This window comes from Alligator sinensis, unplaced genomic scaffold (genome assembly GCF_000455745.1).
Source record: "Alligator sinensis unplaced genomic scaffold, ASM45574v1 scaffold738_2, whole genome shotgun sequence".
Taxonomy (NCBI): domain Eukaryota; kingdom Metazoa; phylum Chordata; order Crocodylia; family Alligatoridae; genus Alligator; species Alligator sinensis.
Genome location: NW_005842442.1, coordinates 1,113,520 through 1,127,681, shown reverse-complemented (window position 1 = coordinate 1,127,681; position 14,162 = coordinate 1,113,520). Strand labels below are relative to the sequence as shown.

Sequence of the window (14,162 nt, the reverse complement as noted above, 5' to 3'; positions counted from 1 at the left end):
AACCTTGCCAACCTCATCACCAGAAGCAAACTTCCTCAAGCCCAGAACACACCAAAAGGATCCAGACCGTGCCAGGACAAGAAATGCAAAACCTGCCAACACATCTCCACCCCCCCCACTATTACTACACCCCACAACAGAGCCATCAGCATCCCAGGACCTTACAGCTATACCTCCAGAAATGTAATATACCTCATCCAATGCAACAAATGCCCTGATGGAAAATATGTAGGAGAGACCAAACAACAACTGCGCACCAGAATGAACGCACACTGGAAATCCATCAAAGACAGAAATACCCAATTACCGGTGGGGGCACATTTCTCACAGGAGGGCCACTTTCTCTCCAATCTCTCAGTCCTGGTCCTCAAGGGAAACTTACACAACACTTCCCAGAGACGAGCCTATGAGCTCCATTTCATCAACCTGCTGGATACTAGAGATCATGGACTAAACATAGACATTGGATTTTTGATACTTTATAATCTGCCTGGCAACTGACTCCCCAGCCCAGCCCAGCCCAGCCCCTGGCTTCTTTACTTTTCATTCCATCCAGGAAGAGCACACACCAACTGCTGAAACTTCCTTAGCCTGACAAAAGGTTTTTGAACCCGAAAGCTTGCTTAATAACTATTCTCCAACTATTTGGGTTGGTCTAATAAAAGATATCAAATTCACCCAAGGAACCTTGTCTGCCTATGTCCTTAGACCAACACGGCTACAACCTACACCTCTTTCAAATAGAAGAATTTGCCATTTTGTTCATATGACTTAAATCTTGCAACCCTCTAAGAGCTCTGATGGGGCTTTGTCTGACTAACAAATGTTGGACTTGGGCTCCCTTTATTCCATCCAGTTCTCCCAAAGTATATCTCAATTCTTTTTTATTATGTCATATTCAAAACCTATTGTAAAAATATTGACGGTAAATGTTAGTTGCAAGGAATAAAGCAATATGTCATTAAATTGAACTAAATAAGATACTTTAAAAATGTATGTTTCTTTCTCAATGTAATACATTGTTGCTGTTATAGAACTATTCCTTCTATCAGTTAGAGATAGGCCTTCCTTGCTTTCAGCTTCTCTCCATCTTGCTCCATCTTGGAGCGTAAACTTTCTGTATTGCAAATCCTTGGTTCCCTAAGCAGGAGATTTCAGGAGGGAGTAGGCTGTTGGAATTGTAAAGGTTTGCTTCATGAAGTAGAAAGTAGGATATTTTTCTCCTTTTTTTTCTCTCCCTCTTTCTCTTTGTTTTAGTGATGTCTGATATAAAAAATGATTAACAGCAGTAATAGTTCAGTATATCTAAATTTTTACACTGTTACCTCATTGCTTGGATCAACCATGATCTGGAGGTTGCAGGGCTTGAGAAGGATCCCAAAGTAGAGCACTGAGTGGCTTTAATAATCTTATTGCATATACATGCATCTCAGTGCCCCAAATGGCCTACTTTGAGAAGAAAAGTTATAGCTGTATTCTCCATATCACAGTCAGTATCTTTGGATGTCTGGCTTCCTGTCAGTGTGAAATGGCTGTATATTTTCTCTATGCCCATTCTGTGTCATAACTTATTTAGAAATTTTACTTCTGTTAGTAGCCTCAGGAACTTCATGTCTCAGAGGTGAAGAATGAAATGAAAAGCCAGGACTGGGATATTATTTGTGTCACGATCCCCTGAAAATCTTGTAAAAATCTTCCCCTTGTCAGTTTGGCTGGCAAGCGGTAAGGTAGGAGCTACATGATGCGTAATGAAATATACTCAGAGTAGTCTTGGCCACCTAAATTTCCTTTTGGCAATAAATGGCTCTTTTAAGCTTTGTTTAGTCATAAAAGTCAGACTGGTTTAACTTACATTGTTTTTTACTCTGACCTTATGAAATGAGCATAGCATTCTGCTTTAGCCACTCTTTAGTTGGTATTTAGAGTGGTTTATTTTGGTTATCTTAAACCTATTTAAATGTAATAGACAAACTAAATCGACTTAATCAAGAATATACTGATTTAAGACTGTCACATGGGCTTCTAGCCAAATTTCTTTAAAAACACTTTTCTTTTTAACCTAGTCCAACTTTGTGTGCAGACAAACCCATAGAAAGCCCTTCAGTCCTCTGATGCAGTGAATCCAATAGGAAGAGAATTCTTGTTCCCTAGAGTCAACCCTCTTGCCAAAAATCCTACTGAATTATTTTGCCTGGGAATGAAATGTTTATAGAAGCTTTCCAATCTCCTAGATATGACAGACATTTTTTGGGCATAGATTTAATTACCTTGATGACTTTCAACCAAATATTACTAACTTCTCATCAGATTAGGTGGAGACAACTCTGCAAGATCAGCTCTAGCTTTTATAATAAAATGAATATCATTAACAATACTTTTGACTAGTATAGCTCAGCATCATTGAATTTAGCACCTTAAAGTGCTTTACCTGTTTTAATCTATTTCACAGATGGAGAAGCTGAGGAGCAGAATAGCTATTATGCGTCTTCCTCCATGTGACTACAATGGTCAATGCCTGGAATGATAATAACACACTGGGGCTAGGTAAAGACATTCAAAAAGCTCAAGGCAGAATTGATCTAAGTTACCTGGCTTTCTGTAAGAGTTTAGATTGGCAGCGAACAGAACATTCACCCTTTGGTTGAGGGGACGGGTGGGAAATCTTAGACTCGGTTCTGCTATTCTTAAACCAATCTATATGTGCTGAACTTCCGTTTTGCTATGGATATAGACCAGTTTTGTGTGCTGAACTTCTGTTCTGTTACAGGTATAGATCAGTTTCTGATCACTTATACGGGTAAAAGTTCAATGTTTGTACCTGGCCCTGAAGTTAGCTAAAGAAAAGAAACAGAGAGAGAGAAGCTTCCTAGTTAGAATAAACTTTTAAAATAAGACTAGGTAAAAATAGTTCTTTATCTAGAAACCAGCTTGCATGGAAGTTAGAAAGAAGAATGAATGACCTAGACAAAAAATCAGTTTCTGCAACCTTGAATCTAAATTGATATTTCAAAAGAGAAGAGCCCCCAGCAGAAGAGAACTATATCTAATTGTCCAATAGATGTCTGGAGTAGAGGAGATACATTCATCTCTGAAGGTATAAAGTATGTTGTTTAGTAATTATTCAGACCTGAGGAGCTGACAGTTAAAGCATCCAATTGTCTTAGTTGATTGTAAGTTTAAGAAGGAAACACAGTACATCTTAAACTCTTGTACCAACGGTTATATGGAAGTTTATATGGAACAGAGGCTGCATTTGATTTATTAGTTTAAGGAGATGACCTGAAAAAAAGTATTGAAATAGACAAGAGTGGAGAATGTCCCGTTTGTGAATGAGTGGAAATTATGTACTGGTCTAGGGCATCTACAGTAGTTTCCAAAATTCAGCTGGCTCACAGTGTAAGCATTAGTCAGCCTACCTAGGGGCACTTGGGAGAAGTATGTACAGGGAAAAAATAAGGAAGTGGGGTAGAGGATTTAAATTGAAAGGATCTATTCACTCTAATTTTGTTGCTAGTATCCTTATTTGTCATACTGCTTAATTGTCATAGGCTTTTTCTTTTCTTTTCTGCGTAAGTAGTCAGAGCTATGCCTTTGCGAACATATACCATATGCCTTTGTGGGCAATCCAGTTCAAACTTGGGTATGTCATCTAACTCCATTTCACCTATCCAATTACTATTATGTACTGTTTTTGTCAGGCCCCAGTCAGAGATCAGGGTCCCATTGTGTTAGTCACTATACAACCACATAACAAAGAGAGCATCCTTTCTCCAAGAAACTTGCCATAGCAGTTTAAGACAGTTACCAATGTGCCTCCATTACCCCTTTAATTTTTTTATTTATTGGATACACCACTGGCTCAATCCTGCAACATGGCAAATGTACACAGTGGAATTTTAATAGGAATTGAATATCCTGAGCACTTTCCAGGACTAGTTTCCAGTCTTTTCTGTCAGGTCTTAATAATCCCATCAGAGAATGAGTGACAGCCTAGATTAGTTGCCCTATTTTCTGTGACCTGGTGAATAACTGTTTCTTTTGTTTCTACCTTCCTGTAATGAGACTTAGTCATCTTTAGTTGTTTGTGTACCTTAAATATATTTTAATAAAAGAAAACTATTAAGGAACTCTGAAAAGAAACCTTTTGCAGAAAGAAACCTCTTTAGTAGATATTAATCCAATCTAAAATATTTTATCTTTAGTCATACTTTGTAACTATTTTGGGTGCCTGCCTTACATAGATGTATTGAACGTGTTACTGGGCTGGTTTTCTCTTCCTTCTTTAAATTAGTATTTTCAGTGGTAGGATTTTGCTTCCATCTTTTTTCTCCCAACCACTGTCGCACTAATGTATATTCCCTGTGTATTCCCATGAAAAAAGTCTTCTGTCTGTACCTCATGCTAAATCAGGTATGCAGATACAAATTAAATACCTTCCTTTCACAGAGTTTGCTGTTCACTTTTCTTATGCTAGTGCCATGACTGAACTTTAAATAAGGTATTTGTACTGAAAAATGATCTACCACTACAACTAATAGAAACAGTCTTTGTATATCCCAAAATTAAGGCAATATGATTTATCATAGTCCTATTTCATTATTCAGTTGATAAGTCCTTAGTTCTCTTTCATACTCATCATCCTTATTTAGTTTTTCTCACTCTTCATATTCTTTTCTCCCTATCCTTTGGTTTTCTGAATCTGTCTCCCTGTCTCTTCTAAATGTTAAGATTTCAATTTTTCCTTTATTCAACTGTGCTCATGCACCTGCTCCCATTCACCACATCCTGAATCCATCTCTGGCTGGTTTGTGCTGTTTCAACTTGGCTTCTCTCCTGAGAATTGTCTCTATCAAAGAGACATTCTTGAGTAGTGTAGCAATTCCCACATCAACCTTACAGTCCTCTCTACACAGCAAGTGATTAAGGGAAGGTAGGTCACCTCTGGGTCATTATGTTTTGGTGATCCATACCTACCAGTGTGGCCTCTGAGAGTGTCTTTACATATGCTCCAGCACTGGCGGGGGGGGAAGGGGAGAGGAGAGATTTTAATTAGAGCAGCTCTTCAGAGTTGCTCTAATTAAAGCAGTGCTCACAGCGTCTCATATATTCAGTGTCCTATGCTTGAAAATGCCAGTGGGGGTGCTTTAACTAAAGCTCATTTAACGAGCTTTAGTTAAAGCGCTCCTGTTGCCCTTTTGAAGCTTTGGGATGCTGAATACAAGTGATGCCAAGGCTGCAAGATGCTAACTAGCACACTCCAGCAGACATAATTAATTGAGTCTGCTCTGAAACTAGCATGTGTGTAGGTGCCCCGAGACTCTATGGCTGTGTGTAGATGAAACAAGAGGCATGTGTGCACAACACTTTAAAGCAGGCTAAATGCTTTTGCACTGCTTTAACGGTGTTGGTGTTTGCACACGTTGGCAGTGTATTGTGCTTTAATTCCAGCCGCTGTAGGAAATTCAGTGGTGTAATGCACCTTAAATGACTTTGGGCGCAGCAAACTAAAACTCCTTCAAGGAGTTTTAGTTTGCTGCCCCTACAGCTGCAGAGTGAAGCATCAGACTCTGTGCAGCTCCACGGCTCTGCAGAAAGCCCTGCAGTCAGCCTGGCAGCAGCCTGGGAAAGCAGCTTTGCCCAAGAAAAGGGTGAGCCTGATCTTCTCCCCCCGCCCCTCCCCCGGAGCCTGCCTGTCTGCCTGAGCTGCATGGGGAGCCAGTGCTTCTCTTCACGGCTGCGGTGCCTCCCGGGACCACCTGATTCGGGTGCCTGCAGGCGGGTGCAGCCTGGGGAAGGCCACTGCCACGGCGGGAAGCTTCATCCCCTCCCACAGCCCAGGAACTTCTCCACTTGCTAGCAGCTCACCCTCCCCTCCCCACCAGAGAGGCAGGTAAGTCAATGGGTTTAGTGCATGACATGGGGGTTTAATCAGCCCTAAATTGAAGTGGTATTTTTTAATACCACCGCTTCAATTTAGGGCCCCCCATTTCATCTACACATACCCTAAGCATCCAGGTATAAATTAGAACAGCCACATACCTTACCTAGCCTACACTTTTCCACCTCTTGGCCTTTAGTTTTTATTAGTGAACCATTTAAGCATTGTCTCACAAGGAAACTCCCTATGTCTATAAGGATTAACTTATTTTGTAAAATGAGAGAGACATTTTGAAAGTAACTGACTGCCTTTTGGAAGCTATCCTGTTTAGCACCTCTCTCACTTCAAAACACTGACAATGATACCACTTCAGTGTACCTATGCTGAAACTGATATTTAAAGTGCATTGATGGCAGGAAATGTTTTCCAGGACAGGAAGCTCCTTTTCTTACAACTGTTTGAATCTAACTTCAAGGGTTTTTCTACACATGCAGGTAAAGGTGCAATGGGATCTAACAAGTGATCCACACAACTGCACCTCCTGCCATGCCACATGTATACTGCAGTGGATGTGATTGTGGGACCCAGCATCTGATGAGATCATGCCTTATTCCTGGTACAGGGGGATCCTGGGATCACCATGCCAGGCTCCCCCTGCACCAGCAAGTACCAAGCTCCCACAGCTGCAGGACTTGCAGCTGAAAGAGCTCTTAGCCCTGGTTGCACCCCATGGCTGCTGAAGCGGAGTCCTACAGCAGACAGGACTATCAGCCTCAGCTGCACCTCACATGTGGGGCTGAGCATCCTATCAGCTGCAGGACTCTCAGCTCTGGCAGTTGTGGGGTGCCTCTGTGGGAGATTGCAGCAGTTGCAGTCTCCCAGTCAAAGGGGTGTGTTGGGCACCCCTGAGATCACAGCAGCTCTAGTGTCCCAGCCATGGGAGTACAGGCTAGATGTGCAAATTAAAGCTGGATAGAAACCAGCTATGAAGTTATTACTCATTTTCCAGCAGTAACTTCATAGCTGGTTGGACCTTTTTAAGGCACCATAGTTCTTTTGCATATGTAGCCAGTCTAAATTAATGGCACAGGTAATTGCATAATAGATGTAACATGAAGAGGGGGCCTGAGAACTAGGGCTGTGCAAAATTTTGCCGCCTATTTTGATTCAACACTGTTTCGACTCATTTTGAGCTTGAAACAGTGAAATTGAATTGAAATGAAGGGCTTTGAAACAGCCTCAGAACAAAACAAGGCTAGTCAAAATGTTTTGAAAGTTTCAAAATGTTTCAAGTTTCAAAGCAGCCAGCAACCCTGGCTCTCCCTGTCTCCTGCCGCCAGGCTGCAGGAAGCCAATCACAGCACAGGGGAAGAGAACTGAGCCAGCCCAATCTAGCGCAGGGGAGGGGAACTGAGCAATCAGGCTCAGTTCCCTTCCGCAGTCCCAGGCAGCAGCACTGGCTTCCCTCCTTCATCTGGCAGGTAGATCAGGGGCCTGCAGCCCCAATCTGCCTGCCAGATGAGAGAGGTTGTTTCAAGCTTCCCCATTATAGCTAATGGGCAAAAACTTGAAACAGCTTCAAAACGGCTTTACTGTTTCAATGAAGCAAATAGAACAGCTGTTTCAAATCTAAATGAAATTCAAAACAAAACGCTGTTCCATCGAAACCTTGAAACTCAAGTCGAAATGGAACGGTGTCATTTCGCACAGACTTACTGAGAACCACATTGAGGACAGAGCAAAAGTACTATTATAGATCTTTAAAATTGTACTGGAAAATGGACAGTAAAACAAACTGGATCAAAACACCTGTAGAACATGGAAACAAAATATTTTTGGAGGCCTATCATGTTTTCTTGATTGGATTTTAGTGGTAACATTTTAAAACACATAGTCTTCGATTGAAATGAAGTGGATCAAAACCAAAGGGAAAATAGAACTTGGAATGATTACATTACAAAGACAGATATGTGAAGGCATATTCCATATGTAAATCGTTACTTCTAATATATAGTGTAAATATTATATAAATAGCTGTAAAACAGGTACCATGCTGTTATCAGTAACTATACATATTTTACTAGTTTTAAAAAATGGGCAATATATTGTCCACAATTATACCTATACAACCCTATTGCCATCAGTGGGGTTATATAAAAGTAATGGACTCAAGAATGTGGCGCATTCATTACATTTGCAACCTTTCCAATTACAAATTTTCTTCTTCAGTTCTTAATGAAAATATTATTTCATTGCACATCCCTGTTCATCACAAAAAATGGCCTGAAATATCTCTTGAATTTGAAAGGACTTGTCCAAGAATAACGCACTGTAATGAATGAGTTTCTATGCTGCATAGAGGGACAGCATATCCTAGGGAGATGGAACAAGGTTAGCGCTAGTCAGGAGGAGCTCAGAGCTGCTGCATTGCTACGCAATGGCTCTGCCCCTCACAGTCTCTGCAGCAGGGTTACAGTAGTGAAGAAACTTTGTAGCGCCATTTATCTTTGCCTTCTGATGTGTTTCATTATTCACTGGGTGCTTACAGTGAATTTCTGTCCGTTCTTTGTCTCTAGTCAGACAGATTTTGAGGAGATTATTTGCAGACAGAAGGCTGAAGTTCCAAGAGTCTTTATTCTAGGTTAAAGATATTACAGTGTTAAAAGGCGCTTCCCAAGTGTTGTTGGACCAACCAGACTCAGTGGAAAATAATGATGCTCATTGCTAGAACATACTGTGACTCACAAGGGGCATGGACTAGTAAAGCTTTGCTCTGGGAATGCTTGCAGAAAACTGATTATGTGTGGAAATTCATAAAAGAGTTAGGTCATGAGCCTTGACTGCATGGAGTGAGGATGAGCAAACTTAGGTAGGATGTGCAGAAAATGGGGCAGGAAAATGATATGGCCTAGCTATACAGGAAATTAATTCATTTGTTTTGGGAAGAGTTTCATGATTTTGAAAATTCTTTCATTTCAGAATGGAACAAAACCAGGAAGGGCAAAATTTCCCAGACACAAAAATGTATATGTATGCATCAGTTTAATCAAAACATATTTAGACAAAAATTAAAATGTTTAGTTCCCCCTTTTAAATATCTTACATTTGATATATTGTATACATTATTTTCTATAAATGAAATTAACTGAGAAATCACTGGGAAAGGAAAATAGAAACCTTGTATTCTGTGAGTGTAGAAATGGAGTATTTATCAAAATGCTATTCTCATTTTTTATTTCATAATTAATTTTCTTTAAAAGTGAGACACATCTACACCCAGTGGAAGAAACAGCATTGGCAAAATTCTTGGAACTAGTTATCAAAGGTCTATATGCTTATCCAGGGCATACAGTATACACTTGATCTGAGCCTTCCTGAAATCTAGTTTTAAATAAGTCGAGCAATGGATTTCTATCGTCTCCTTTGTATAACTATTTCAAGTTTAATGGACCTTATAGTTGGAAATAGTGATAAGTAAATAATTCATGAGTGATTTATTTGATGAATTGCTACATTGTGTTCATAGAAAGTCTGCAACCAAATTTATCCAAAGTGCATCTTTTCCAATGTTGTATTTATGATTTTTTTTTAAGTTGTAAAGGTAGGTTCTTTTGGTATGAATATTCTTGCATGCAAATATAGAATTTGATTCCAGGGAAGACTTGTGTCTTCAGTTATAAAATTCCCTTCCTGTGAGTATTTTCAATAAAACTCAAGATTCAAGTGTTTACAGACTACAGGGTTTTTTCATGTGCCACTGAAATCTGTGTATGAGTTGCCCTCAAATGCAATGGCCCCCAAAATCAAACCTTTAATATTTGACCTAAAATTTGTAAAAATATTTTTGCACACTGTTCTATTTAGTTTCCTCAGGCCAAGTTTAAACTTACATATATTTATGGCTACTTATTGAGTACTAGAAGTAGGATTTTTGGGATTAACTTTGCGGTTTTGGTTGAACTTGTTTTTCAATTTCATTTTATACTTACTTTTTTTCTTCTTTGTAATGTGTGAAAATCATAAATCTACTATTTTAGCAACAAGTTGACATGCTTATAGTGAAAACCTGTAAGCATAAAGCTAGAAAACATGAAAATTTAATTCTACCACACAGAATGATATGTATTTGCAGTGTAGTAAGAGCCACTTCTAATGATCTTCACTGATATATTTATGAATTATAATTTAATTTTAAATAGGATGACTAATAGCAACACATGACTTCATCCTGTCCCCCACTTCCCCCTCACTTACGGTTTACAAGCTTGGATGGCAATATTGGGTTGAATTTCTCTGGAGACTCAGTGTTGTCCTCATCTGTTACATATTCAAAGTTAATAATAAACATCATAGCTACTCCTTCTTGATTTTTCACTGGGATTATGTGGGTGTTGCAAATGAAGGTGGTCCCTAGGAAAAGGGAAAAAGAAAAGAAAGACCAATATTTCAATCAGAGAGACCTGCATTGTGTCTTTATACTAACAGTTTTAACCATGTCAAAAATAATGCAGATTATTTTTTTCTTTTGATGACTGCTTACTAATAAACACACGCAGCATGTTTCATTTAAATAACACCATTTTCATCAAAAACAAAATTTGTCTTCTAATAATGTATTGCATTCATACTTAATCCAAAAGATCTTCCATTCAAGTTGTCCCTTTTGTTCCATTGATTTCTATTCCCTGGAAATGACTTTAAAATATAAATGTACAGCTTCATGTTGTGGAGGTATTCACATTGAGTGCCACTGCCATCTACCACATGAACCACAATGCTACTGCAGAAAAAAATACCTTTCTTCTAAATGTCAGCGGTTCTTTATGATTTACAACATGGTGAATCACTTATTAAATATTAATGTGTGCAAATATATAGCTGTTCTTATTTTAGCTCTCATTATTTTTGAGGTTTGTCTAAGGATGTTTCAATATTTTATTAAAAATGACGCTCATGGAAAAAACATGCTTTGTTTTCAACCTGATCATATTGAATGGCTTTTTTACATTTCATCATAACGTTTCCCACCCCTCCCATCCCCCGCAATCTTATGGTCAAGATTTTCAAACATGAGTACTTACATTCAGCACGGAATTCATAGTGAGGCACATAATTAAAAGTTGCTAGATTTTCAGAGATGTTGAACGCCCATAACTGTAATTTAAGTTAATGGAAGGTGTCTTTTCTCAGTGCCTACAAAATTCAGGGCATTTTTTATTTAGGTGCTTACTCAATATCTAAAGATTTTATTCTGTTAGGTCGTGCTGGTCATCATTGCAATTTTCTATTTAAAAAGTTTCATTTGATAAGGTCTTTAGCTTTTTTCTTGTTCCTTGTATTATGCTGTTAGAATAAACAGATTCCAAATATAATATGATAGATATATGTGCAAAGGTAACATGGGGCTAAAAGCTTCATGCAAACAGAGTGGTGAGGTGCTGTCTTTTTTAACTGATTTAATGTATGTCATCTGTAATTTTATTAATTCAAATATAGTGATCACTGAAACTTGACAGGGGGTGTAATTTTATAAATTCGGATGTTCATTTGGGTTACATAGGAATACATCTTTTTTTTTTCTCCTCAGAAAAAGTGATGATCCAGATCCATTGCAACAGTGATCAGAATCATCCTGCAATATTTAACGTAGTATTTGCTATAATGTGGTATTTATAGCAGGCTGAGCTATGAATAAAAATTGACATGCTGGCCTTTCAAGTTTTGCAGCTGTACCTTCAATCCATTTAATAAAACAGTTAAGCTGTGGCACTTGCCGCAGTTTCCATGGTAACAAACTGGATGACTTTAGTAAACAGAAAATAAGCAATTTAAGACTGTTCCATTAGAGCTAAAAATAGAAGAGCTGCAGGCCAAGCATTGCAACGTAGGCTGGTTAAACAGAAAGTCTGAAGAGAGACTAGAAAGAACCATTATGTTTTCAGCTAATTAACCAAAATACATATTGACTTTAAACACTTAAAATGACATTTAGAGAGCCATTTGGAAAGACTTTGTTACTTTCCATCAGCTTGTTTTGAATTTCTTAGCATCCGGATTTTGTTGTGACAGGCAGCTGCACAAACCGAATGATGAGCCTGTAACCTGCCATCTCCTGACTCGGTTAGAAACAAAAGGCAGGGCTGAGGCTCTCTTGGATTGGAAGAATGTTGAACTCCAGTGGATGAAATGTTTATGGACTTTGGAAACAAGGGTTGACAATGTCTTGGATTTCACTAAACTAATGCTGAACCCTGCAGTTTGCAGACAAGGAAGTTCTAGCCTTTAAAATATTTCCTGCAGTGCTGAGAAATAACAATATCTCACATTCACGGAGAACATTACATCCCCATGCAGCACCGCCAGACACTTACAAATTGACATTTACACCATATTTAGGGATTCACCTTCATGGAGAAAAACAGCAGCTATTTAACAGTTGACAGCACAAGAACATGGCAAACAATGAATCATTCTGTAGCTAAAGGCACATGCAGGAGCAGTTTAGGAGTATAAGATGGGGAGATATTTTGGGCATGTGTAAATGTTTCTGGGACCCAATCTACAGTCCCACAGCTTACTATAAGCAACATGATTATAAATCAGGTTCTGCTTGTGCACACACGCACTGGTGAATGGAGCCATGCTGGAAATGTGATCGAAGTAAGCTGGGGTGGGGGAAGGGACGGGGAGGATGCGGGGTGGCTAGCAGGTGTATGTGGAAGAGGGATTGATAGGTCCAGGATGGACTGTCCATCCAGGGGTAGGGGAGTCAGAGTCCTAAAAATAGCCTGGTCAGGGTAGTGGGGGGATACGAAAAGAGCAGCCCTGGGGTTGGGTTTAGTGGCTGGGCTTTTCCTGCCCTGAGGCTGCTCTCTGAATTTATACACACATTGGTTAGATCAGGCATAGATTAGGTGAACTAAGATCAGGCCAGCCATTTTTTGCCTGACCTAAGCTCCCCAAATGTATGTACAGTGTGACAGGGCAGCTGGTGCACCTCCCTATAAGAGGACAAGCAGCCTGAGAGTCAGCTTGCAGGTAGGGAGGGGACTGATTAGGGACTGACCAAAGACAGCTGGGCTTGAGCCATATAAGCCTATGTCAGTCAGGCAGTACAGCCCTGAGAGCCATGAAAGGAAGAGCTCCTGGCAGCAGAGCAGGAGGGCTCCTGAATTGATAGTCACACTGAGTAAGCAACTCTGCAGGCCTGAGAACAAGGGAAAGTTACCTGGGGCAGAGTGGAAGGCTTGTTTATGCAGGCAAGTGGCTTTTATTTTGTGTTAAACCCAGAGAGGGTGTCTGCTAGAGGGCAAAAATGGTGCTTTATCCTTGAGCCCTGCAAGGCTAGGCTCAGGACTTTCTTAGAGATCTGGTAGCCCAGAAGGGGCTGAGGGTGGAACCCAAGTGTCCACGAGCCCAGAAGAGGGGCTATAACCAAAGACTGCCAAGGCGATCCCAACTGGGCTAGGAGTGGGGCTAGGGCCCAGGAGGGGCTAAAGGTCTAGGAGGGGCCACTTCTGGAGACTAAATCCAGGGTGGCAAGTTGGGCCAGGGAGCCTAGAGGTCTTAACTGGCCTGAAAGTGAGGCCAGGGCCCAGGAGGAGTTAAAGGTCAAAGAGGGAGTGCAGCTGTGGACTGCCAGAGCCAGGAAGCCTGGAGATCTTGACTGGCCCAGGAATGGGGACAGGCCCAGAAGGGGCCAAAGGTCCAGAAAGGGCCACTGCCATAGATTGATAGGGTTAGAGACCTGCAGGCAGGGAGGCTGGAAGCTAGGAACCAGGTCTGATACTGTGGGCTGGGGCTAAGAGGCCCAGTGAGAATATAGGGGGTGGAGATCAAGAAGGCCAAGACCCCTACATGGTGAATGACCTTACAATAACAACTGTGAGGTATGGGGCGTGGTATAGGGGTGGATGGAGCCACACAATGATCCTTTAAGGCTACAGATGCCCTGGAAGGGAAGAGAAATGCAATAAGCCCTTAAGGCTACAGGTGCACTGCAGAGGCATGGAGATGCCAAGAGGGGCTGTTGACTTGGAGGGCTGAATTGAAACTAGTGGAGTCCAGGAGGGACCTGGAGGTGACTTGCATGGACTAAGGTTCATTCTAAGGCAGTGGTCACCAACCAGTCAATCTTGGAGCCTCTGACAGTCAATCTCAGTCTGTCAGAGGCTCCACGATCAGGAGCAGCAGGAGGCACGTGGCTGGGCTGAGCGATGCCCTCTGCTGCCCAGGCTGGGCTGGGTGAGTGAGGTCAGAGCACAGGCAGCTTGTCTGGGAGGCA

At 40.7% G+C, this 14,162-nt stretch overlaps 1 protein-coding gene across 1 annotated transcript in view; it reads right to left on the bottom strand.

Moving 5' to 3' along the window:
• The window catches only part of KCNH7 (potassium voltage-gated channel subfamily H member 7), a 390,758-nt gene that overhangs the window by 154,470 nt on the left and 222,126 nt on the right, over positions 1-14,162 (bottom strand). Inside the window, exon 3 of the mRNA XM_025212042.1 lies at positions 10,133-10,288. Within this exon, the coding sequence (XP_025067827.1) occupies positions 10,133-10,288 (156 nt within the window). The remainder of the gene's footprint in view (positions 1-10,132; positions 10,289-14,162) is intronic.